The 23,503-nt window shown below is 47.2% G+C and overlaps 5 protein-coding genes across 5 annotated transcripts; 3 read left to right on the top strand and 2 right to left on the bottom strand.

Moving 5' to 3' along the window:
- Positions 1-1,088: 1,088 nt before the first annotated feature.
- Positions 1,089-2,188, top strand: DFL_005957 (uncharacterized protein; the record flags this gene model as incomplete). Its single annotated transcript, XM_067635292.1, has 4 exons — positions 1,089-1,342; positions 1,432-1,538; positions 1,648-1,856; positions 1,916-2,188. 4 exons carry the CDS (start codon positions 1,089-1,091, stop codon positions 2,186-2,188), a joined length of 843 nt encoding a protein of 280 aa, XP_067489737.1.
- Positions 2,189-4,054: 1,866 nt separating this feature from the next.
- Positions 4,055-4,453, bottom strand: DFL_005956 (uncharacterized protein; the record flags this gene model as incomplete). Its single annotated transcript, XM_067635291.1, has 2 exons — positions 4,055-4,316; positions 4,386-4,453. The coding sequence occupies 2 exons, from the start codon at positions 4,451-4,453 to the stop codon at positions 4,055-4,057; spliced, it is 330 nt and encodes a 109-aa protein (XP_067489736.1).
- A 529-nt stretch (positions 4,454-4,982) lies between these two features.
- On the top strand, positions 4,983-6,584 carry DFL_005955 (uncharacterized protein; the record flags this gene model as incomplete). Its single annotated transcript, XM_067635290.1, has 3 exons — positions 4,983-5,202; positions 5,263-5,541; positions 5,602-6,584. 3 exons carry the CDS (start codon positions 4,983-4,985, stop codon positions 6,582-6,584), a joined length of 1,482 nt encoding a protein of 493 aa, XP_067489735.1.
- A 569-nt stretch (positions 6,585-7,153) lies between these two features.
- On the bottom strand, positions 7,154-10,361 carry DFL_005954 (uncharacterized protein; the record flags this gene model as incomplete). The annotated part of the gene is made up of 5 exons (XM_067635289.1): positions 7,154-9,106; positions 9,169-9,872; positions 9,941-9,968; positions 10,038-10,115; positions 10,194-10,361. The coding sequence occupies 5 exons, from the start codon at positions 10,359-10,361 to the stop codon at positions 7,154-7,156; spliced, it is 2,931 nt and encodes a 976-aa protein (XP_067489734.1).
- Positions 10,362-19,751: 9,390 nt separating this feature from the next.
- On the top strand, positions 19,752-23,152 carry DFL_005953 (uncharacterized protein; the record flags this gene model as incomplete). The annotated part of the gene is made up of 3 exons (XM_067635288.1): positions 19,752-19,785; positions 19,847-22,996; positions 23,061-23,152. The coding sequence occupies 3 exons, from the start codon at positions 19,752-19,754 to the stop codon at positions 23,150-23,152; spliced, it is 3,276 nt and encodes a 1,091-aa protein (XP_067489733.1).
- Between the last annotated feature and the right edge of the window lie 351 nt (positions 23,153-23,503).

Genomic DNA, 23,503 nt, shown 5'->3' with positions numbered 1-23,503 from the left:
TAAACCGGTAGCGCAGTACCTAGTTCGCATCGAGGGTCTGTTTAGGAGGGCCGCCAAATTGGTTCTTATTTTTGAATCTCATTAATCTTTTTCGACGAGGGAATTCTCCGATAAAGTAAGTAAAAGGTCTCTTTGATTCCTGATTTCCCTTGGGCCAAATAGATTCTTCGGGACTATTTGATAAGAAGAGAGAGGTCCCCACTGTATCCTTAGCCCGCTACCGAAATCCTTGAGTCCTCAACGACGTATGTACGGATTATATAAGAGGAAAGCGGCAGGGTACACTTTCTGTATATCACTACTTCGTAGATATTCGGAATAGGCTAGCTCTAGCTATCCCACTTTTCTTGACCGGCGTAGCCATCACAGGGCAGTACATATACTTACTAACAAACAGCCTGGAGTCCAAGGTATCGACACGCCACTCACCAATCCATTAGTGCATGTGCCTAGCTCGGGCGGGGTGATTAAAAAGCGGGACCCGCCAACGGAGTGCCGAGCGCAGCAAAAGAGGAGAGAGCCAGACAAGAAGATCGAAGGGAGGATTATTTCAAGGGAAGTTCTTAGATGAGCTTTTCTTCCAGGAATATTCTTTTCTGATACTTATATCGATACCCTGACGTTATATTGACATTAACGCCGGGAAGTGGAGGCTGTCATTGTCATTCTTATTTCTTATTGTGGTGCAGTGGCATATAAAGTCCATTCCATCACACAGGCTAAGAGCCAGACTGAAAACTCCAACCAATCGAAACTCCAACTCGTCCGCCGAACCCGATACGCCCTTCTTACTTTGGAGAACCAGCACATCGACACTTCATCCGCTGTGCTTGTAGCCGCTTCCATCTTGCATTCAGCTGCTGCCACGGATTATTGTTGACGACCACGGACATCCACGAGTCACCACGACCACATTCCCCGGATTTTACTTCCTCCTCTTCTCCCCTCTCCTCGCTCGATCCATCGATCTCTCTATCATACGTCAAGGCTGATTTATCACCCCGGCTTTCTCTCATCTCCCATACCTCCCTCTTTTTCTCTGCTGTCCATCGCCAGCTTACCCCTTCATTCCTCTTCACCATTATAAAATGACGGCAACGCCTCCGACAAAGCGAGAGAGCTCGCCCGTCTCCCCCCTTCGGGCCTCCTTTGCCAACCTCAACGCAGACGACCATTCTTCGGCTACTGCCGCCATCAGAGCTGCTGCCGGCCATACAAGACACGAATCACTCGAGAAATATACTAGACGAGATTCTACTGCCAGCGAGAATAGAAACGATGAGAGCTATAGAGATCGTAGCAGTGTCAGCAGCCAAGGTGGATCCGGAGGCAAGAAGAATTCGTACGTATTTTTTTTTATCTCGGGATTGACGGATTGTATGGCATCAGGGGGGTTATTTTACTAACTAGAAAATTTTTCATGTGAAACAGGGTGGTTATCAAAGTCGGAATGGTTGGAGATGCACAGATCGGAAAGACTTCGTTAATGGTCAAGTACGTCGAAGGAAGCTTCGACGAGGATTATATCCAGACATTAGGTTCGTTCTTCTATGCCACCGGTTAAGGGGGAATTGACGTCAGACCAGTTCCTTTCCACGTTTTAAAAACCACGCGAATCAAAACAATTCTAACTTTAAATTACAACAGGCGTCAACTTTATGGAGAAGACGATATCGATACGGAATACCGAAATTACATTCTCGATTTGGGATTTGGGTGGCCAGCGTGAGTTCGTGAACATGCTGCCGTTGGTGTGTAATGACGCCGTGGCTATCCTGTTCATGTTCGACCTCACCCGGAAGAGCACACTGAACAGCATTAAGGAATGGTATAGACAGGGACGAGGTCTTAATAAGGTACATTCCGCTCCCTCTATCGACACGAACTAAGACGGAATAAGCTAACCGCAACATAGACCGCTATTCCTTTCCTTATCGGCACCAAATACGATCACTTCGTCAATCTCTCCAAAGAAGACCAGGAAGAAATATCCAAGCAAGCGAAACGCTTCGCCCGCGCCATGAAAGCCTCCTTAATCTTCAGCTCGACATCACACAGCATCAATGTCCAAAAGATTTTCAAGATCGTATTATCAAAGGCCTTCGACCTGAAATGCACGATACCCGAGATCGAAAATGTCGGCGACCCGTTACTAATCTACCAAGACGTCGAAGCCGGCAACCGGTGATTGATAGAAACGGCTTCAAGAACCAAACATCATCCCCCCCACTTGCATCCATGCACAGCCATTCCGTTACTTTTTCCCATCCCGATACTCTTCACAACCGTCCCTGAAACCCACCCGATCCTGGCATGTTAATTCTCTTTTAATATTGCCGCATATATACTTTCCTATATAGCATTTCCATTTTCCCAGTCTCTTTTCCTTTCTCCTTTTCCTTTCTTATATATTATACCTCCTACAGGCATTGGGTCAACCGGGGCGACATCTGCGTTTTTTCTTCCTCTCTTGTCCTTGCAAAGCACGTCTTTTTGGTTTTTTTTCTTCAGTGTAACGGTGTTATTACGGCTGTCGTTGGCATTCTCCTTTCATACCATTTGGTTTTCCTTTTTTCATTATTCTCTTTTTCTTTCCTTTTTGATACCACCACTCTCGCTTTTCCTTAAGCCTCTTTCTGTGTGATATGTTTCTTTGTTTTTTTTTTTCCTTGGACATGATGACGATACATACAGTCATATAACCCGGTACAAGTAAGTATTAATAGCCTTTCGTTTCTGATGACCGAATTCCATCACTTAAAAAAAACCAGCATGGCGACTCTCGCTTTTTCTGTATTGCATCTCATATCTTTAAAGCTTTTCCTCTTTCTTTTTTCTTTCTGATGGTTATTATCCCCCATTGGTCTTGATGGCGTCTTCTGCTTTTCTTGTTTCTTAAATATAAAATCTCAAATCTACGTTGGATTAAAAGGATACATCATTGTGCATTATCATCTAAAAAAAACAGTGTGAAATGACGAATCAGTTGAATTGTATATGTATTGTAAGCCTAGATCATACCGCATCTACATACATCTACAACTCAGCTCCATGGCGCAAATTTAAAGACCGATCCAGACCTGGACCCAACTATAAATCCCAAAACCCCCCAAATCACAACGGCACGAGGCGTTTTAGCGGCGTTCGCCACATGCGGGCAAGGATCTCGGACCGCAGGGCTTATCGAAAAAAAATAAATCGCAAGCTAACAATGCGAGGGGTAAAGTGGAAGTTCATGCATATCCTCCCACGCGTCTCGCCTTGTTCGCACGGGGTCCGATATATATATCTAGCTAGCCCGTTTCCGGTGACTATATATATCCCTTACATCTGGGCGCGACGAGATAACGCACGGATGGTGATAGGTCACGGATATAAAGCCGATCTGAATGGTTGAGGAAAGGAGATTGAAGGGTTGAATGCAGTCCATGCATCTGATGAGGAAAGAGCAACGGAGAACCAGGAACTCCCCATCCTCCATGCCGTCGCCCAGGGATGACCTCAACACGCATCTTCGGCATATTCCATCCTACATACAATATCGTTCACCACTTATTTGGTCTCGTGGCGATCAAACCGGGATGGTGATAAAGATTGTAATACCATGAGTTAGCCCACCTTAGTATGCAAGGGCGGGACGGATAGAAAAAAAAAGTTTATCTTCTTCGATACATAGAAACAAAGTCTATGTCATCAAGGGAAAAAAAGGTATAACAAAAAAAAAAAAAAAACACGAAGTGGCATAGGACCCCTAAAGGGGTCCCCCTCGGATAGAACGCCATCACCGTCGTAGGGAGCCTCACTCACGTGTATACACGGAAAGAACAGAAAAAAACAAACATGACTTTTGTACAATAGGCTAGTAAGCAAAGGTGTCTACCTCAGGGCCAGCGCCATCACCGGAAGCCACCTCTCACTTCACGGATTGCGAGATATGTATATCAGCCAGGCGTTTCCCTCAGGAAACCAACGTCCGTCCTCAGGAACAGCCTATGCCTTAGATATCCTTGATAAATGGCAGAACAAAAGAACAAAAAAACACAAAGATGAGCAATCACTTCTTCAGCACTTGCTCAAGCACCGCGTGGATTCGCTGGTACATCTCCCGTTGAACCTCGACGGGGATCTTCCGCCACATCTCGTCCTCCACTCGGTGCAAAACCTGGTGGTAGTCCGAGACAGGCTCCCCGGAGGAAGAGGCTACCTGTCCAGCGGCGTGGGAGTTTTGCTGGGCAAAGACTGCTGCTGAGGCTGCGCGGCGGGCTTCCTCGTACCAACCGCAAATGTGCAGTTGCTCGATGAGGTGGTTTAGGAGGCTTTATAAATTTGTCAGCATTGTTTTGAGTTGATAGGATATATACAAGAGAGTGCATTTACGAACTTACCGCTCACGCTGCCCTCGCTCGCCGAGTTTGAGATTGACTTGGGCTTGAAGGGGAACTTGTGGCGCCATGGTCAATGTTGGGAATGTCGTGATGTTAGAGTTGTCGATGCGGATAGTGGAGGTGTTGTCGCTGGGGGTATCCGGTAAGCTGGCTTGTAGATGAAAAGGAGGAAGGATGAAGAAGAGAGGAAGGAGCAGGAGGTCCTTTCGTAATCAAGCCTCAGCAACTGAGCGGACCTTTAGACAACACAAAGAACTCGGAACGTTATGGAGCGCTATCTCGACGCGTTACTATGGAAGATGTAGATGGAGGCGCATCTCAGACTCTATGGTGATCGGTTCAGGGATCGCATCTGTGTTGTTGCGAGGTGATGAGCGCCAAGACATTCGCCAAGACATATTGCAGATTTGACGTTGAACCAACACTTTTTGGGAAATAGAACCAGCGAAAAAAAAAAAAAAAAAAAAAATTTATTTGATCGTCCGTCGCAAAGAAATGTAAAGGCAGACCCCGCCAGACCATAAACTTCTAAACCCCATCCTACCCCTCTCACATCACCACATCCGCTTCGACTTCCTACCGACACACTACGAAGCAATGGCGAAAAGACCAAACGAATTCACAGAGGGCGACCTCGATAACCTCAAAAATGGCGAACGAGCGGGCAGCACTGCTAGGCTAGGCGAAGCTACCGCACCAGTAAAGGACGGCATGGGCGAGTTCGAAGATCCATATGAAGACGAAATGGAGAGTGACGAGGACATCGTAGAGGCTGGTACAGCTTCTGAAATGGAAGGAGATGAAGACGAAGACGAGGGTAATGTCATAGTCTACCTCTCATCCAGGCTAGAATCTTGCTAATGCAATCGGTCGATAGCAATGGATGTCGATACAGAAGCATACAGAATATCGCGGCCTCAGGAACCCCTAAAAGAAGACGAAGTGCTAGAACCGGACCCGAGTGCTTTCCACCTGCTGCACAATATGGGAACAAAGTGGCCTTGTTTATCGTTCGATGTCCTACAGGATAGCTTGGGCGATAACAGACAGACATACCCGGCAACAGTATTCCTTGTTACAGGCACACAAGCTTCAAAACCTAAAGAAAACGAAATAACAGTCATGAAGTTGAGCGGATTGACCAGAATGAAGCAAGGTACGCTCTTACCCGTATCTCAAAATCAATCCCACAGGCTTCTCTAACAAGGACATACAGACCCCGAAGACTCAGACGACGAAGACTCGGATTCCGATGCAGACGAAGACTCCGACCCCATCCTCGAATCTCGTCATATCCCACTAAACACAACCACAAACCGCATCCGTACATCCCCTTTCTCCCTTCAAAACTCCGAATACCTAACAGCCACAATGCTCGAAACCGGTTCCGTAAACATCTACAACATAACCCCCCACCTCACCTCTCTAGAGTCCCCAGGAAACCCCATCCCTCCAGCTTCCAACCAACCAATTGCAAGTCTATCCATGCACCGAGGTGTAGAAGGCTACGCGATAGACTGGTCACCACTAATCCCGCAAGGCCGCCTCTTAACCGGTGACAACGCCGGTAAAATCTTCCACACAACTCGTAACGAATCCGGAAAATTCATCGCCGAAAACTCGCCATTCACGGGCCATACCTCCAGTATCGAAGAAATCCAATGGTCTCCATCAGAACGTACAGTCTTTGCTTCAGCATCCGCAGACGGAACGGTAAAAATCTGGGATGTCAGACAAAAGAACAGGAAGTTCGTATTAAGCGTTGACGTCAGCTCTTCGGATGTAAATGTATCCAGCTGGAATCCTGGAACACAACATTTACTAGCTACAGGCGCAGATGATGGTGTATGGGCGGTCTGGGATTTAAGAACTTTCTCGAGCAGTGGTGGGAATGCCAGTGCTGTTGCGAGCTTTTCTTGGCATCAACAGCCTATTACAAGTGTGGAGTGGAATTCGAATGATGACACAGTTGTAGCAGTGGGGAGTGCTGATTCGACGGTTACGCTGTGGAATTTGGCTGTGGAGGAGGATACAGAGGAAGGTGGGAAGGCCGGTGGAGCGGGTGACGCACCCGATCAGCTGATGTTTGAGCATTTCTGTGAAGGTGTGAGGGAGGTCCATTGGGTTAAGCAAGTGCCCGGCATGGTAGTAGCAACCGGCGAGAAAGGGTTCAGTGTCTTCAAGTCCATTAGTGTATAGACGATTACATGAGTGTAACAAAGAGAAGTCATAGTTTAAGAATATTTAGGGCATATAGTACAATGTGCATGCAGGAGTTTCTGGGAGGTATCAAAAGTTAAGTTATATAGCTATATAGATTCAAATCTTCTGTTCCGAGCATAATTTACATTAGAGAGTATACCATCCAGATAAACAAATCAGGGTCATGAGCTGGTGAGCTTGTTTCCAAGCTGTACGAGCGTGGTGCTTTTTATGAGCGTCCAAAAATGCAAGAGAGATCTGGTAGGTAGGTAGTAGAGGTAAGAGAGAAATGAACCAGACGCCGTGTGCTTCCCGAAACCCTCACAGCATCCTCCCTGCAAAAAAAAAAAAAATCACCTCGGAAAGAGAGAAAGGTATATATATCGACAAAGGAAATGGCTAATCTTACACTTCCAACATGCTAACATCGAATTGCAGCCATATTCCAAGTTAAAATGGCGACAGAACACAACTCCAGCGAACGCCAAGGAATCCCCAAATATTATTAGTATTTTTGATTTCTTTTTATATAGAATCTTTATTCCGTTCCCAATTGCAAAAGTCTATTAGTCTTCTCTTGATTTACCTTTATTCTTTGTTATACTTGGATATTGTATCTCGCCTTCATCAGCGCTATGGTCTACGCCTTCAATACTCGCCATGGACGAACCTTCCGCTTCTTCTGGTATCACCGTTGGATCTAATGGGCGTCCCAATAGTTTTGTGGGAGCCGCGCTCTTCGACGATATCGGTAGATTTGGGCCTATACCCTCCGGTTGGTGTGGTACACTTTGATGTTGGTGCGAATGTGAATGCGAGTGCGAATGCGAATGCGAGTGCGAATGGGAGTGTGTAGGGCCTTGTACGTGATGACCACCTTCATTCGGATTATATGGTCGTGGGTTCACGGGAGCCATTCTTACGCCACCATTATTAGGGCTAGCCCGGTACTGCCAGGAGCCCGTCGATGATGTCCGAGCGCTACCGCTGGGAGAGGCCGTAGAAGATCTGGTTACCGGTGGCGGAGGTGTGATGCTTTGTGTCCCGCTAGCGCTGTGAGTGTGCATATGGCGCCTAGGCGAAACCGGTGGCCCCGCAGAACTCCCTTCTGGCAGGTCAAAGTCGACTGAATGCCTGAGTCGAGATGTGGGTGATACTGATGAGCGGTTGAGGGATTCTGTGCCTGGTGTAGCTCGCACACTTCTTTGGCTTGGATGCTGTTCAAATCTGGTGACCATCGCATCGCTGGTGTTTGAAGGGCTACTGGATGTACCTTCCGAGCTGCTTTGGTTGCTGCTACCACCAGCGCGGATCCGCTCGAGCTCCCGGTTGCGCGCATCTTCAACATCCTGTGGGTTTACTGGATTGTTGCCTCGGGCTTGCGCTGGGATGTATGTGATTGGGAATGGCTCGTGAGGTTTGACCTTGTCAGTTGAAGGTTTCCGCTTCCATATACTCTTGAAAAGGGATGATGCCGGTTTCTGTTCTTGGTCTTCTACATCCTCCTCATGCAACGGTTGAGGTTGCTGCTCATCGCCTTGGTCCGGCGGGGTGTTTCTTATACGAACCGGTGAAGAACGTAGAGAGCGGCTCTGTGCCTCCGGGTCTATCGAATGATGGTCTCCGAACGTGTCGTCTTCCGTCGAACTGTGTGCAGATATATGATTTGATGGAGGATCGAACGAAATTACTTGTTGGCCAAGCGCAGATTCATGCCTCGTATTACCATCGTCAACATCCTCTGGTATCCTCTGCGCCGGCCGATTCGGCTTGCTGTCTTCTCCCCGCCGGAACCATTTTAAAAACGCTAAACCCTTCCCAAGGCCCAAGGGCCCATGGGAACCCGAACCCTCAGCCGAAAAGTCCTCAGGGTTGAACGGAGCTTGTCCCGCCCGATAAGTATGAGAAAGGGTCTTCGACTGTCCAACCCCCGGAGATTCTGTTAACGGACGACTGCTATCCGAAAACGTGATGGCACGTCTCGGACCACTCGTCCCCGTTTCATTAGAAGGGGTATTCGCAGGGCTGATCGCGAGATCACTAATAGTGCTCGCCCCACGGTTCGTCTCACGCGCTGACGATGTCGATCCGCTAACCGTACTACTCGGTCTGGCTACTTGACTCGGCGGCGTTTGTGTCGGATGTACTCTTATAACATACGTCGTAGACCCAGAGGCAGCCATTGACAACGGCGGCGTCGGGCGTCCGGGTGAATTGTCTGCGTGTTTTCCTTTCTTGTGCGCTTCCGAGTTCAAGACGTATCCCATCTTTTCATCGGAGTCCGAAGGGTGACCGAGGGCTCCAGCAGCGCCTCCGCCCCCACCGCCACCTGGTCCGTCGCCTTTATCGCTGCGACTGCTACCTCCCCAATCAACTACTCGGCCTCCGATCCCGTGAAGCATCTCGTCTCCTTCAAAGACCTGACGGCCGAGAATACCAGCGTGCATGGTCTGTTTTTCGAAGTATTCGATTCTATCTGCCATTTCCCAAACGATGACACTTGCAGCGCAGGCTCCGATCTATTACAGTAATTAGCATTTGGGATAAATATAGATTCAAAGAATCAGGACTATAAACTTACCCATCTTACGAAATCACCCCAACCAGCAAGATCTTGATTCGAAATATCTACCACAAAAAACACAAGCGGAACAAATATCGTAGCCGTCGTAACTATCGCAATGAGCGGCATGGCAACTTTAGAGGTATCCCCCGCATATTTATGCTGATTATGTATCGACCAAGGCATCATAACCGAAAACTGTCTGTGGCTGAACATATAATACAGTACACAGCAGGCATACAATAGTGATAGAGCTATCTGTAAAAGATACGATAGGGCTGGTATTGCATCCAAGAAACTTTTCGGAGATCCTTGTTTTGAGAAAAAGTTGTTAATGACATTGAAGACCGTATCCAGGACAATCAGAACGAGACCGGCCCATTTGATGACCAGCTTTTCGCGGTGTCGGGGAAAGAGTCGTATAAGGGTCTGAACTTGTGCCAGGTATAAGAATGTGTCGGATATTACTCTGACGATTTGTATTTTCAGTCCTTTGAGAATATGGTCCCGAATTTGAGCGCCGTTTGAGTATCCATGCGCGTGTTGGTATTCCACAACATCATTTAACTCAGCCCAGGCTATCGTGAGCGATATAACAACAGTAAGAGTAGCTGCTTTTTGTAGAATAGGTCGTGATCCAGGAGGCGATATTAAAAGAATTATAAGTAGGATATAGGCTAGTACAGTAGTGCCACCGATTGCGTAGGCCATAGGTATCGAACCTAGTTGTTTTAAAACGTTAGCCCATCATTCTTCCGAATAGGCAGCTCCAGCCAAAGTCCCTACATACTTGAATAGAACGGATCCCGCAAATCAGACTGCGGCACTCGAGGTCCCAGACTACTATTACTATCAAGATAAGATAATGTGTCGTTTATTAAGCATACCGGAGTAAATGTGGCATCAGCTTCTAAGGTAATTGTAGTATTCGGTGCGATTTTAATGAGTCCAAGAGACGGAAGAATCTGTATATATCGTCCCGCATCAGTATACACATTCTTCCTTTCAAAATCATTCTTACTGGAGAACTCGGTCGAACGTACGTAGGGTGTGCAAGAGGGGTCGTAGACACCGGGGGTCGGAGATTCTCGCCATATCGCCGCCGCCACGAACGGCGTAGCACCCGGGAGAGGGAGCGGACTAGTTGGTGACGGCGCGACGGATACCGAGCTGGTCCACAGAGTAGTCGGAGTAGGTGCTTGCAGCGCCATATCCTCTCGGTGGTGGAATCACGAATTAGGGGAGGGGTCCAGGGGTCGGTTCAGCATTTCTCTGGTTGCATCGATTCGTAGACAAAGACTCAATCCAGAGTATTGAGTGCCGGAGAATTATGATAAGGATAGTAATAGGTAGGTAAATTGTGGGGGGTTCTGCAGCAAGGTGATCGGAAGGAAGCGCGATGTCTTTCTGCAGGTGATGATTTGATGGGCAATTTTAGGGTCTGTGTGCCTGGCCAGAAATTCGAGTTCTTGGGGGTTTCTTGTCCTGATTCTTGTTTTTCGCCAAGCGGCATGCCTCAGCTCTGAGGCAGGGAAAAGGCCGCTATCTCTCCCAAATCCGGTCAATTCTATCGAGAACCGAAGGAGCCCGGTCCAACTTCTCACGTATTTGGGAGGTCGGTTGGGAAATCATAAGTGTGATCATAACAGCTGGTCAACTGTGAAGTTGTGCCGTGTGTCTAGACTTCACGATATTCAATATCTCCTGCTTCGCTCCTGACGGTGCAAGTATCAGATCACGTAGCAGGTTGGGAATGCCTGCCTGCACAAGCGCAGCGCCTCAATGGCTCGTATCTAAATACAAATCTGTCTCAAAATCTCACCACAAGTGTCCTATTCAATATGGCGAGAAAGTCAGCTCTCTGCATCGCCATAAACGCCACCATGTATGTAGTATGGTAGTATCGAAAAAACTAACGCATGCATTTACTCACCATGCTTATGTAAAAGGCCCCCACTTCACAAGAGCAACAGGCATGTGAAGGAAGACCACCAAATTCGCCTTTATCAGATTTATCGGTTCATGCATCGGTACCAGGAATCCCATCCTGGCCCTAAAAAAAAATCTGATACCGCCAAGGGAAACTCGGGAACAGTCCGTGTTCCCTATCGATAACGCATGAATCTGTAAGCGGTTCGGTTCCCATTCCTCTGAGCTGCGAGGGTCCGGCTGGTGTGCATAAGTATAGTACGGGTCCCTTCGCGGATTGGACTGGATCGGGTTGCATGCTGTCATTGTTGCATGTTGGAATGTGGTCTGACTCCACGTCAACACGAAAATTAAGCAGCTCCGTCGACGTAACCATCTTACCTCACAAATAAAAAAAATTTTCGCCGAAATTCTCTCATAGTGTATTAATCGATTGAATTGCCAGCTCACTCTTTATCTAGGTCAATTCGAAATATCTAGGGTCGATAAACCTCTCATTTACGTATCTACAACCTGATACGCTGCAAGTTATCTGCATACTAATCCTCGAGTCTCTCTACTTCGAAAGCAGCGAAGCATCTAGAACCACAATATTCGAACAATGAGGCGAGAACATCTGCTTTATAATTATTTTGATAACTCTCAAACCGAGTAGTCTAGATATGCATCCATCCTTGGTCCGTTCAAATGCATTGGTTCTTCCGAAAACGATTGTCTCACAGAGCTCTCGTCCAGTCTAAAGACCAATCGTCCGATATCTGCATCACGGAGCGGGGTAATCAAAGTTCCATGCATGGCATGCATATAAAAAAATTTCCAATTACCCCTCCTCCCTTATCTGATCCGAGATCATAGGAGGTTTCCTCGAAAGTACCCCTCTTATCTAATAGCCCGATTATTCCAAACGCCACAAGCCTCAACGGCCGGCCCTATGTCTCTCAACCCCGCATTTCGATATCGCCTTAAAGATTGACGTCAAGACACCCACAAATAATAAAGGACCTTTTGATCGCGAACGACAAAACATCGGATGAAAAGCAAGGATTAAAAATTCTCCGCGGGAACTGCTAGGAAAAAGGAATATCGGATCGATCCTGCATGATGCTAAGATTAGATAAGGATCTGGCCGGCTTTTGATCTAAAGGGTTCGATACCCAGCGATCGAGGGAAAGCCGCAAAAGATCTTGGGTCAGGTTCTCGTTTATCGTGATACGAATGTGCATACGTTAAGTATATGTATGCTTGGAGGCTTTAGCACTTGCATTACTTTTGCACGACGGCCTTTTCCTTTTGTCGATGTGAAGATTTATATATGATACCACAAATCCATATTGCGGTATTGCGCCCCAAGTATCAACCTCTCGGATTCAAGTCCAGAAAGGTCCATGTGATTGTCCAAATCCCCCCTCTCTACCCAGAGTCCAGATTTTCAGCAGCGGTGAAGATCCAAGGCAGATTTTGGCTATATCCCAAGGCTTGGGAGGACCATTTACCCGTCACTATGGCTCAAAATTTGCGAGTCCCCGTTACCCCGGATTTTGTAGACAAGCCATCCATGGCTGATAGACTATATCCGCTGATAGGCTATAGTGCATCCTAGCATTATAGAGCACTGCGGAATTTTTTCATCAGAAGAGGTACCTAGGGGTTGTTAATCAATGATCTCGATCTCTTCGCGATGCGGGAAAACTTCTAAGCTCAAGATGCTCGGGGAAACTTATCATGCAATTTTGTGTTGATGTGGGACAACCTCAAAGCCCGAAAACCAAGCTCCATCCCCTCACAGGCTTGCTCAATGGTCGGCCTACAGGCCATAACGTCGTCTGCTGCTTCCTTATCGATATTCCAACGTCACCCCCAACAGGCATTGACAAGCTTCAACAAGCCTGTGCATCCGAATTCATGCAATAACTTACCAGGATGGAGGAGAACTGTATCGTCCCGTTTCCCTCTAACATGCATGTCAAAAAAAAAAAAACCGAAGTCGTATCACAATTTCACAACCTTCCACAAACCGCTTGCTCGTCTCGGACAGAATATATGCTCGCGAATTAGATGTTCCCATACCATCTTTGTGGAGTCCTTTTTTACCCCGGACTTCCCTTTCATGCTCTTTGGGGGGGATTTTCGGGAACTATCTCCTACGAACGAGTATCCGTGCTCAATCATTTCTTTTCCCTCTAAAACCCCATCAGCTGACCGGTTTTGAAGACGATTTAATCTGTTCCCCTGTCATGAACGAGTATGTAGTGGAGCCGTCTTTCATAAAGAAGTACTTACAAGCCGCATCATGCAGCTCCCACCGATCTTTATGTATGGCTAGAAAAAGCGAGAGCGTGCAGTTTCCTTTTCTTTTCCAGAAAAATGCTACAAAAAGCCCACTGCATGCATGCATTGGCCTTTTTATCTTAGTGGGAAAAGAATTATAATAAAAGAAAAGGATTATTTGGCGCGAAATCCGCCCGTATTCTAAGGCTTCCAGTGCGTGCCGTTCTATGCAAGCAGCGAAAGAAAGCACAAAAACAGAATGCAATAAAATGTGACACGGAGGCCGGCAAGCTAATTAGTCTAGTAGCTAGAAGGTTTAGAAAATACGATTGCATACCTCTGTACTGACATACGGGCTTGCAGTAGTTTAGCTCGGTACAAGGAGATCTGATAGGTCGGACGATATTTCACGCACCTTTTTCTTGCACAAGGCTGCAAACAAGCTGCGGGTCGAGAGAAGGAGGAAAAAAAAAACCACAGCAAGATGGGCAGCACTCCGGCTCAAGCCGTCAAGGATTCGTCTGATATTTCTGTTAGTCTTGGATTCGGAGATACTTTTGTGAGGCTTCATCGGTGATGCATTGCATATAAAGTTTTCGTCGAGGCAGGTTGCTTTGACAACTCATTTGTCCCTCACTTATATGCAATGCAATGGTGTCAATAGCATCGTATCATATCAGTATCAGAGCATCAGAGGTCCCTGCTGGCGGATATAGGCAAGTCGATAAGCTAATGGGTGCTCGACTCCCAGGTTTCTCCGAAAAAGCGATTGACAGACCAGCCGTTGAACTCTATGGGCTAACAAACACGGTAGTTCGGACAGAAAAAGTTGGGACTTTCAGAGACTATAGAGAAGTTGTTTTCGATAATAATAGTATAGCGTTTGATATTGAACCCGGGAGGGCACGTTTGCTGAACGAGCTGCAATGGCTGGGTTGAAAAATATTCCGGAACGCGTGATCAACTGCAGGTAGGCATGGCTAGGATTCAAAGGACATCGATGCGAGCCTTACACCTCGACACTAGGCAAGCCCACCTCCCAGATGTGGATCTGGTAATGTGGGTGCAGTCTGGACGCTCGATTGTTTGGTCCTGCAGGGCACAACACCACCCCCAAAATCCTTCATCAACCCAAGCGGCTGTCTCGGTAGTACGATGATGAGAAATAGAAAAGAAAAGAAAAAACGGTGCCATTCAAGCGGGAAGGTTTTTTGGAGGCAAATCGGACCTCCTTATGCAGGGAATCGAGGAGTTCGTTGGGAAGGAAAAAAAAAAAACCGTTCTATGGCATTTTTCAAAACCTGAATCTAAAAAAATTCAGAACCCGAACTATCAAAAGCCCCACGAGACAGCGTTAGAAAGAGATTTTGAAAATTCCACGAAACGATCTTCCGAAGGTCGAAGACCCACTCGTATGCAAGTTGCGAGGTCGCCAATGATCGATTGCTGCTTCGAGTTGTCTGATCAGTTGTCTGATCAAAGTTCCATGGCGACTTCATCTACAAGGATGCGACAGTCGTTCTGAAAATTCGAGTCCAAGCTAGTAGGCCGCGAATGTGGATCCCCACTTGTTTTTGCTATATGTCAAAAGCAAGATTGGGAAACTAGAAAAGTTCCTCTTTTCTTTTCGAAGTCTGTCCACCGGCATGGATGATCAATTGCCTTGAGCTCCGGCTCCGCTAGTTTGTCCTTCCCAAGGCCGAGTTAAACCGAACTGTATATGGAATTCAATATTTCTTGTTCTTTTCAATATAGTGGATCCGATGGTAGCTTGGGAAGCCTTTTGCATATCGTCGACACATCATTAGAAAGAAAATAATTTTAGATCTGCTTATCATGATATTGATCTTCGACAAATCCTTTTGATTTATTTCAATGTCAATCTGTCAATGCCATCATTGTAACAGCACTGTAACAGGCAGCATGACCAACAAGCATGGGGGGAGAAGCACGTTCGGTTTGCCGCATAAAATGGCGAGCTTAGCTTACCGGCTGCTCCATGTCGCTCGCCTGGTTAAGTTGGACGTTCCCTGGTCGCTTTTTCGGCAGCCACTTTGGAATAGCGAGACATCTGGTGAAAGAGAGGCGGTTGCTGTTGCACGGGGGTTGCCGGCGACGGAGTTTGTTATCCGTCTAGCCCTGGTTAATAACACAAAAGGCGGTTTCTTGAGCACTATAATTCTTAACATTTTTGTTGCTTAAGCTCTTGCCTTGATGGTGGTATATCGCGGGGAGTTGGGCTAAAGGTTGTCAACTGGGTTATTGCTACTTGGGTGGGCAGTTCCGGAGTTACATGCGTGGCGTATATCGGGTTCACGTTCTGTGTCGTCGAGGTGAGTTGACTCGGATACGGAAAGACTCGAGATATTCAGTGTGGGAGCGCTGCAAGAAAGAAACGTTCACATGTACAGAATTAAACAGGGACGGAGCTAGCAAAGAAAGCCGCCTGCATCTCTGCACTGCATTACACAACAATAGCCAAATTTTTTGTTTTCTTTTTTGCTTTTCAATAATCGGAAAGGCAAAGTAGTTGAATGGGGAAAGAGGAAGACGTGGTGTGAGGAAAGGAATAAGGTGCAGGGGTGTAAATACGCAATATGTAGAACATCTAAAGAGACAAAATGTGATGACGGGCTGACAGTTCATTAAGTGGGTAACTTGTGTCTGGGAATCGTCTCAGATTCAACTGAAAACGAAGCGATGGCATCGTCACAGGTACGGTTTAAGGTCGTCGCATTTCAATGAATATAAAGTAATCTCATGCAGTGGGGTGGAGTTATGAGGGGGATTGTACATGTGGTGGAAATATGGATGATGTACAATCTGTAGAGCCCCTCCTCAGGAAGCTCGAGCAAAGAGATATATCCAAATATGGTACTGTTGCCCGTGCTTGCCCACCTTAGCGAGCAGGAAAAGAAAAGCGTCAAGGAAAGAGTGTCTTTCCCGGCCTTTTATCGCATGCAGGTTTCCAACCTACCATGTTGGTGGGAGACCTGTGCGAACGGGCTAGCAGGATGTGCGTGTTTTTTTCTCGTCATACCAAGTTTAAATCCTGAAGTGGGAAAGGTTCATCGGAGACCCTTGTTGATCTCTGTCTGCTGCAGCCAATCCACGTTCTTGAGGTCTTAGAAGTGGTGTATTAAAGACGCAGTTGGGGGTATGCCGGTAGACAGTATCGATGATGGGATGGTTTGTCTTGGAGGTGATAAAAATATGAGGGAGGAGCCAACTTTACGTGCCTGTGGCTATATGGAGTGACTTGTTTGGAATGATTGAAGCCTTGATGGCGCTAAGAACAAGCTGCCAAAGATGGATGAAGTTAAGAGAGGTTCGGGAGGCTTAACCGGTAGTAGTGGATTGTAGTCGACAGGTATCATTTCTTTTGGAGCCGAGTTGTAATTGATGATGATTTTGGGGGTGGCCGTTCGATCATATTGGTTTTTTTCTTTTCTTTCCTGCTTCTTCTCTCGAGCTACTGGCCTCCTTTGCCTAACGTTGAACAATCCGATACGAATTCGAATAAGATCATACGATGAGGTTAACCGGTTATTGCTATCGTAATCCCGTATCTCCATTCTCTAAACGGTCGAGTCTCTGCATTCTGAAAAGAAACAGCGCTTGACCTTAGTACCTTAGGAATGAGCCCAAAGGACAAGACTTGATGCGCTGTATCTTGAAATAGGAGCAGGCTAGTAGCTTGTCGATAGGAGAGAAATAAGATCCAGGGTGGCCATTGTTAAGTTCCCATTGCGCTTTTTAGACGGGCAGGCTTCGTGAATCTGGGTCCAGGGCTGGTACGACCTTTAGCGTCAATCGTTCCGGGCCCCACCCGCCACAGTGTGTAAGTCAGGGTACATGCAGGAATAAGTACAGTACTTAGGAAGTAGTCTGCTAAAGTCTGACTTTGACTATGTAGGTCTGAAAAGAAACAAGACCCTTTCACGTTCACGGCATCTTGCTTGCATTGCCATACATACAGCCATTCATAATTATTATCGACTCGACTGGACCGGTGAATTCGAAGGCAGCAGACCAACCAACTTGCATCTGCAACCGCACTGCAGTACGGGAGTTCGATACTCTATCTACTATACTATACTACTGCCAGGCCTAAATAGTAGCTATAGTTTCATTTCCAAATACCTGTTCGTCAACTTTTTTTTTTTTTTTTTTTTCGATTTTCGATTTCCAATAAGGTTTCCTTTTGGGGTTCTTGACTTTAAGCGCAGAGGCCGGTCTCAGCGCTGTCAGTTCCGTGAGAACGAACCTGGCCGCTGCAGCAGAGTTTTTTTTTTCTCTAATTGACGACGACGACAGCGACTAGGAAGGAAAGTTGGAAAGATATTCAGTAGTAGTAGTAGTACCTTACCTTAGATCAGTTAACTTCCGAGTTATACGACTTGCCTGCATAACACCAAGGGAAATATATACGGACCAGCATCGCGATATTGTTCATTGAGCATCAGTGCAGACAGAGGTAAGTGCAGTGTCTGTTTTGTAATAAGATCCACTTTCCTTCCCTTCCTCCTTTGAATCCCTGGACTTTAATTAAGCCTTTTCCCCTTCCTTCCTTCCCTTCCCTTTCCCTTTTCTCGGGCGCGTCGGAGCTGTCTTGACTGTCAGCCATTCTTCAATGGCATGAAATCCACCATTCTTGAAGGGGGCAACACTTTAAACACACCAAACTAACCAACTTGATCTTGGACTCTCCAATTAAAGGCTGTCAGTCCGACGAAGCTTCACACGAACACTTATCCCGGAAGAAAAATAAAATACTCATTTTCCGTTTCTGTTTCTTCATCGTCGGTCAGATATTACTCAATATCATATCAGCATCATCATCATCATCATCATCATAATCACAATCTTCGTCTGCCTGTCGTTACTTCCATTTTACCTTTTTTTGTTTGACTCCGACTCGACTTCCATCCCAACTTTAACTGCCCCTCGGCATCTCCCACAGTACTTCCATCCAGTACGGTACAGCACAGCACAGTAAGTCCCTTTTCCATTAACTGTCTTCGTTCGCCGTGTTGCATTTTTCGGGTGGAGCTTTTCGCAGCCCATCCGGCCGGCCAAGCAATCAATCAGTCAGTCAAGTCATTTCAGTCCAAGTCGGCCGGTGGGTCAGCTAGCGCTGCCTGCCAGCCCTTTCCATTTGTTGGGCACATTACCTAGTATCTCCGTCCCATACCTGAGCTACCTCACCTCGACTCGGCTCGACATCACATCACATCTCATCCTCTCCATAGCTTCCCTGCCCCCAAACCACCTGTATTTTTGCACCTCTGGCTTCACCTTCTTCTTCATCTCCATCTTCGTCTTCTTCTTTCTCGTTTTTCAGAGCCATGGATACGCTTTTGCTGTCCGTACCCTATGGATCCTGAAACCCGTCCTCCTCCGTCCATGATTATAATTTCTTCTTCCACACACACACACACACCTGCGTTGCTCAACTCCCTTCTTCCCTGCAGCCGCCTCCTGCCATATCCATCTTATCCACCCTTATCCACAACCACCACTCACAACGTTAACTGCATCATCGACGTCGTTCCCTTAAGCCTAACTGGTGTAGCTAATCATAGCATGTGGTTTTCTATATAGAAGCAATCTCAGCTTTCGATTTCCTCCCGAATCAATTTGTGGCTTTTAGCGAACGATCACTACTCCCTTAAACGTCAACGACAACTCTTCTCTACCAGCTTAGCAATCGATTCGCCTGAAGATTTAAACCTATATCTATCTCCAGATACAACCCGTATCATTTATTCTGGGCCTCGCAGGACCTCTATATGGAACCGACGGTGAACTGAGATCAAGCATCCCAAAGTTATCCTTCGCTACTCGTGTCCAACGTTGCACGAAAGCTAATACTTACGGAACTACCTATACCGCCTCCCTGTTGCCTTTGGCTTCAGCGTCCAGGCCTTGTACCTTGCGTACAGAACGAATTTCTTTGCATCCTGTCCCCAGCAAGAAGTGCCATTCTCAATTCAGCTGTCTGCCTGGGTTGAGGATACTATTGGGCTGGTTACCCGTGATTTCATATAAACTCGAATTTCACTGCTCCTTACCGATTTAACAACCCGAACGGTGGATTAATATCTCACCCGTGGACACTACACCTACACAATCTTGAATTCCAGTTATAGTCGGACGTTTTCTGCTAATCACATTGCAGTCAAAGTGGTAAGCTTGCAGTTTACATCCGATAGTTTGGAATTTTGGACAACTGTCCTCTGCAGAAAAAAAAAAAGTCTTTAATTTCATGGACCAAATGCTCACTGGTTCTATTCACCGTTCTTAGATATTCTCCTTAATCTATTCTTCTTTCTGTTTTGAAGAAATCATCCGGAGAAGGCTGGGCTGCGAGGGGAGTTGCTGTAGCCTACGATATGCCCCCAATGAATATGATACCGATTCCCAAAGAATCCAACGGTATGGATTTCGAACCAACTTGACCAATATCTTCTTGTGACTAAGTTTTTCGGTTGGATAGAACAAATCCCTCTGGAGCCGGCCAGTGTGCCGGTGAAAGCCAAGGAGAACCCACCACCTAAAGTCGACCGTCCGCGTCCTCATGTCTGCTCCATATGCACCCGGTCATTTGCGAGATTGGAGCATTTAAAACGCCACGAGAGGTCACACACGAAGGAAAAGCCATTCGAGTGCCCAGAATGCCTGAGGTGCTTTGCACGCCGCGATTTGCTGCTACGACATCAGCAGAAACTACATCTCACTACAACCCCTTCGAGCCGACCTCGCAATGGCGTGCGCCGCGAGAGCACATCCTCCGTGGCGCAGCCAGCCGGCAGCAGAGTTCGCAAGAACTCGGTTAGTAATGCTGGAGGACGGCCTCGTGCAAATACTATCGCACATGTCGATAGTAACACCCTTAGCCTATTGGCTAAAACGACCACTGGAGCCAATCAGAATCTCCCGAAGCTTGAGACTGGTTCGCTCCGTGGCCTCAACGTTGTAGGTACATCGTTAGGAGCATCTACGGTGGTGCCACAGGAACTCGACATTGAGGGGATATTGTTCGGAAACCCAACCACAGTAAACCCGGCGGTTCTTCAATTTAGTGCATCTCCACACGCTAATACATTTGGATCTCCTACTTCCCCTTTCGAGCCGGTCTTCGGGAATTCAAACGCGGTTATTGATGACGATGATGATCCTACCGAATGGATGATGCTCGGAACAGGTGTATATGCCTCCGAGCAGGCCGTCGAGAGCTCATCTCCGAGTGCAATCAGCACGACGTCGATTAGTGCTGTTAGTGAAGCTTTGCAGGACACTAATACATGGTGGAATAATAATAATACATCCACCATCAGCTCCGCCACAACATTGAGCACCTCTCCATTTATGTCGGCTTCCGATTACAATACCACATCCTTCAATCCATCTCCGCCGCCACCTGCTGGGACAATATCTCCCAAGGCCCTCCAGGCACAGGGTGGGAACCATCACGATTTGCCATTCTTCGCCAACTATAGCATGAGCAATATTTCGCCGAACCACTTTCTTTCCCCGGAGTCTCACTTCCAACCCGAGATGCAACATGATTTTTCTCACGATTTCTCAGGTTTCCAGCAAACGACCCCAGCAGCACATGCGACGCAGACAATAACGGACTCCGCACGAGCCGCCATTCTTTTAACCCTAGCACAATCATCCAATGCGTATCGTAATCACCAGCAGGCCCAGCATCAACGTCGCTATTCCTCTGCTCAGTCGCCTCCTCTTCATGTTCATCGAAACTCTTTCACCGCCCAGCTTCCGGGAACTCAAGATCTTCAAAAATACGTGCAGAGTTACATCAAGCACTTCCATCCTCACATGCCTTTCTTCCATATCGCAACATTGGATTTTTCCTCACCTTCGTATGCTGTAAGCCAAAAGAAGGACAACTTACTTGGATTGAGTGGTTTCGCCGGTGGTGGGGGCTGCCTTATTCTTTCGATGTCTGCTATCGGTGCACTCTACGCGGGAGATGTTTCCGTGGCTAAGGAAATCTATGAAGCAGCGAAGAAGATGATCCATGTCTTCATCGATAACAGGAGAAAGGCATCTGTTTCTGCTGCAGTCTCTGGGAACGGAGGTGCACAGTCAACTCCGCTCTGGTTGGTGCAGTCGATGCTCTTGAATGTAGTATTCGGCTTGAACAGCGGAGAGCATATGTCCAGCGAACTTGCCCTGTCCCACTGCACTGCGGTGGTTTCCCTGGCGCGAAATGCCGGGCTATGCAAACCGTATACAAACGTGCATAGCACTAGCCACCTTGGGCCTGATGCAAGTATGCTAGATATGTGGAACGGAGCGATGAAGCTAGAAAGCCTAGACGACCATGCAGATTGGATTAAGTGGATTGCCGAAGAGGAGAGGAAGCGGACGCTATATGCAGTTCACAAGCTCTCCTCAATGCTTTGCATCACCTACAACCACTCGCCAGCTTTAACAAACTCCGAAATCCGGTTGGATCTCCCGTGCGACGAAGAACTCTGGGCAGCAGAAACAGCAACAATGTGGAAGATGAGAGGTGGTATTCAGGCGGCAAAGCAGGCGGCAGTTCCTTTCTCGATGGCGTTGAACACACTCCTCTCCGCCAATGCTATACAAGCTCAACATGATCGTGCGCAGAACAGAGAGGATCAGAAATACATGAACCCTCACGGAAAACCGAAGCCCTCTGAACTTCGCCCTAGCCACTTCGGTGCACTTTCTCTTATTCTCGCACTTCACGTTTACATTTGGGAAACTCGACAGCTTAGCCAATCCAGGCAGTTTTCTGCGACCGAAGTCGAGGCTGTCCATGCACATATCGAGCCAGCACTCCGAGCCTGGGAAGAAGCTTGGGCGTCGCATCCACAATCCAGCATTGAGAGACCCAGTCCATTCGGAATCGGTCCAATGGCTGCGGACAGTATTCCTCTCCTAAATCTTGCTTATGTTCGCCTGTTTGTTGATCTAGGCATGTCGAGAGGGCCACTATTTGCCCGTGATTTCTCCGGGATGATTGACGAACTGAACAAGAACTGGGCTGAGCAACCAACTACTGCTTCCTCTGCAAACTCTTCTGCTTCCGAGTCTGCTGATACGCCGCCGGGATCCAACAGCTCTCCAGCCTCGTCCCCCAACTCGGCGCTAACATCGCCAGATCTTAATCCTTCAAAGGGTGCCGCACACTACCAAACCCCGTACCCACAATCTAGTGGGATCTCGTCTCGGCGTGAAAAACACATTCGCCGAGCCGCCTTCTATGCCGCCGATGCTCTCGCCATGTCTGAGAAATCTGGGCTCTCATCCCCTGACTTTCTATCAAGGGAACTCCCAATGCAATCTTTAATGTGCGCTTTTGATTGTGCGCAGGTTTTAGCAGAGTGGGTTAACGCCGTCCAGGAGCGAGTGCGACCATTCATGGGCAAATTCGGGGATGCAGAGTGCGATCTAATGAGCATTGAGGCTTTGATGATGTTGGAGAACGAAGATCGTGTGTTGCTAGGTCGTGTGATCGAGATTCTTAAGAAATCACACGAGAAAATGGTGTTTGAGTGGGATAGCATTGTTGGAGGAAATGACGAGGTCAGTGTGAGCATTTTGAGAGTTAGTGCTCACTTGTTGGAGAAAGCCTCCGTCTGGCCAGGTAAGTCTTACAATGCACGCTTCGTTTCGAGATAGCATCCTGACATACGTATCATATCAAATAGTTGTGAGGGTCTACTCTTCTGCCCTTCGCTATCACGCCGACAACATCGAATCCAGACCCAAGAACACTGGAATCCTTGGTCTTGCCCACTAAGTCCCACCAACACGAGCATCGGCACTCTCTCAAGTCATCATTGCGGGCAATTCAACATTACTGCGAACCGTTTCAGCGAAGCTTTCTATTTGAAATTTAGCGTCAACGGATATGGAGGATACAGCATCTAACACCAGCGAAACAATGCCTCATGTAACAACAACGAGCGGATTCTTGGGCAAAAAGGGTAGTTTTTTTTTTTTTTTTTTTTAAAGTATTGCAACATCGATACCACTTTATACCATACCAAATCTCGGAAAAAAAACACAAAACCAAAAACACCTCAATTAATGACATTTTTTTTCATTCTTGATGGAAACTTTTCGTCACAGTTTCTTAGGCATTGGAGGA

Source organism: Arthrobotrys flagrans (assembly GCF_004000055.1).
Source record: "Arthrobotrys flagrans strain CBS H-5679 chromosome Unknown unitig_9, whole genome shotgun sequence".
NCBI classification, from domain to species: domain Eukaryota; kingdom Fungi; phylum Ascomycota; class Orbiliomycetes; order Orbiliales; family Orbiliaceae; genus Arthrobotrys; species Arthrobotrys flagrans.
This window is presented reverse-complemented; position numbering and strand designations above follow the sequence as displayed.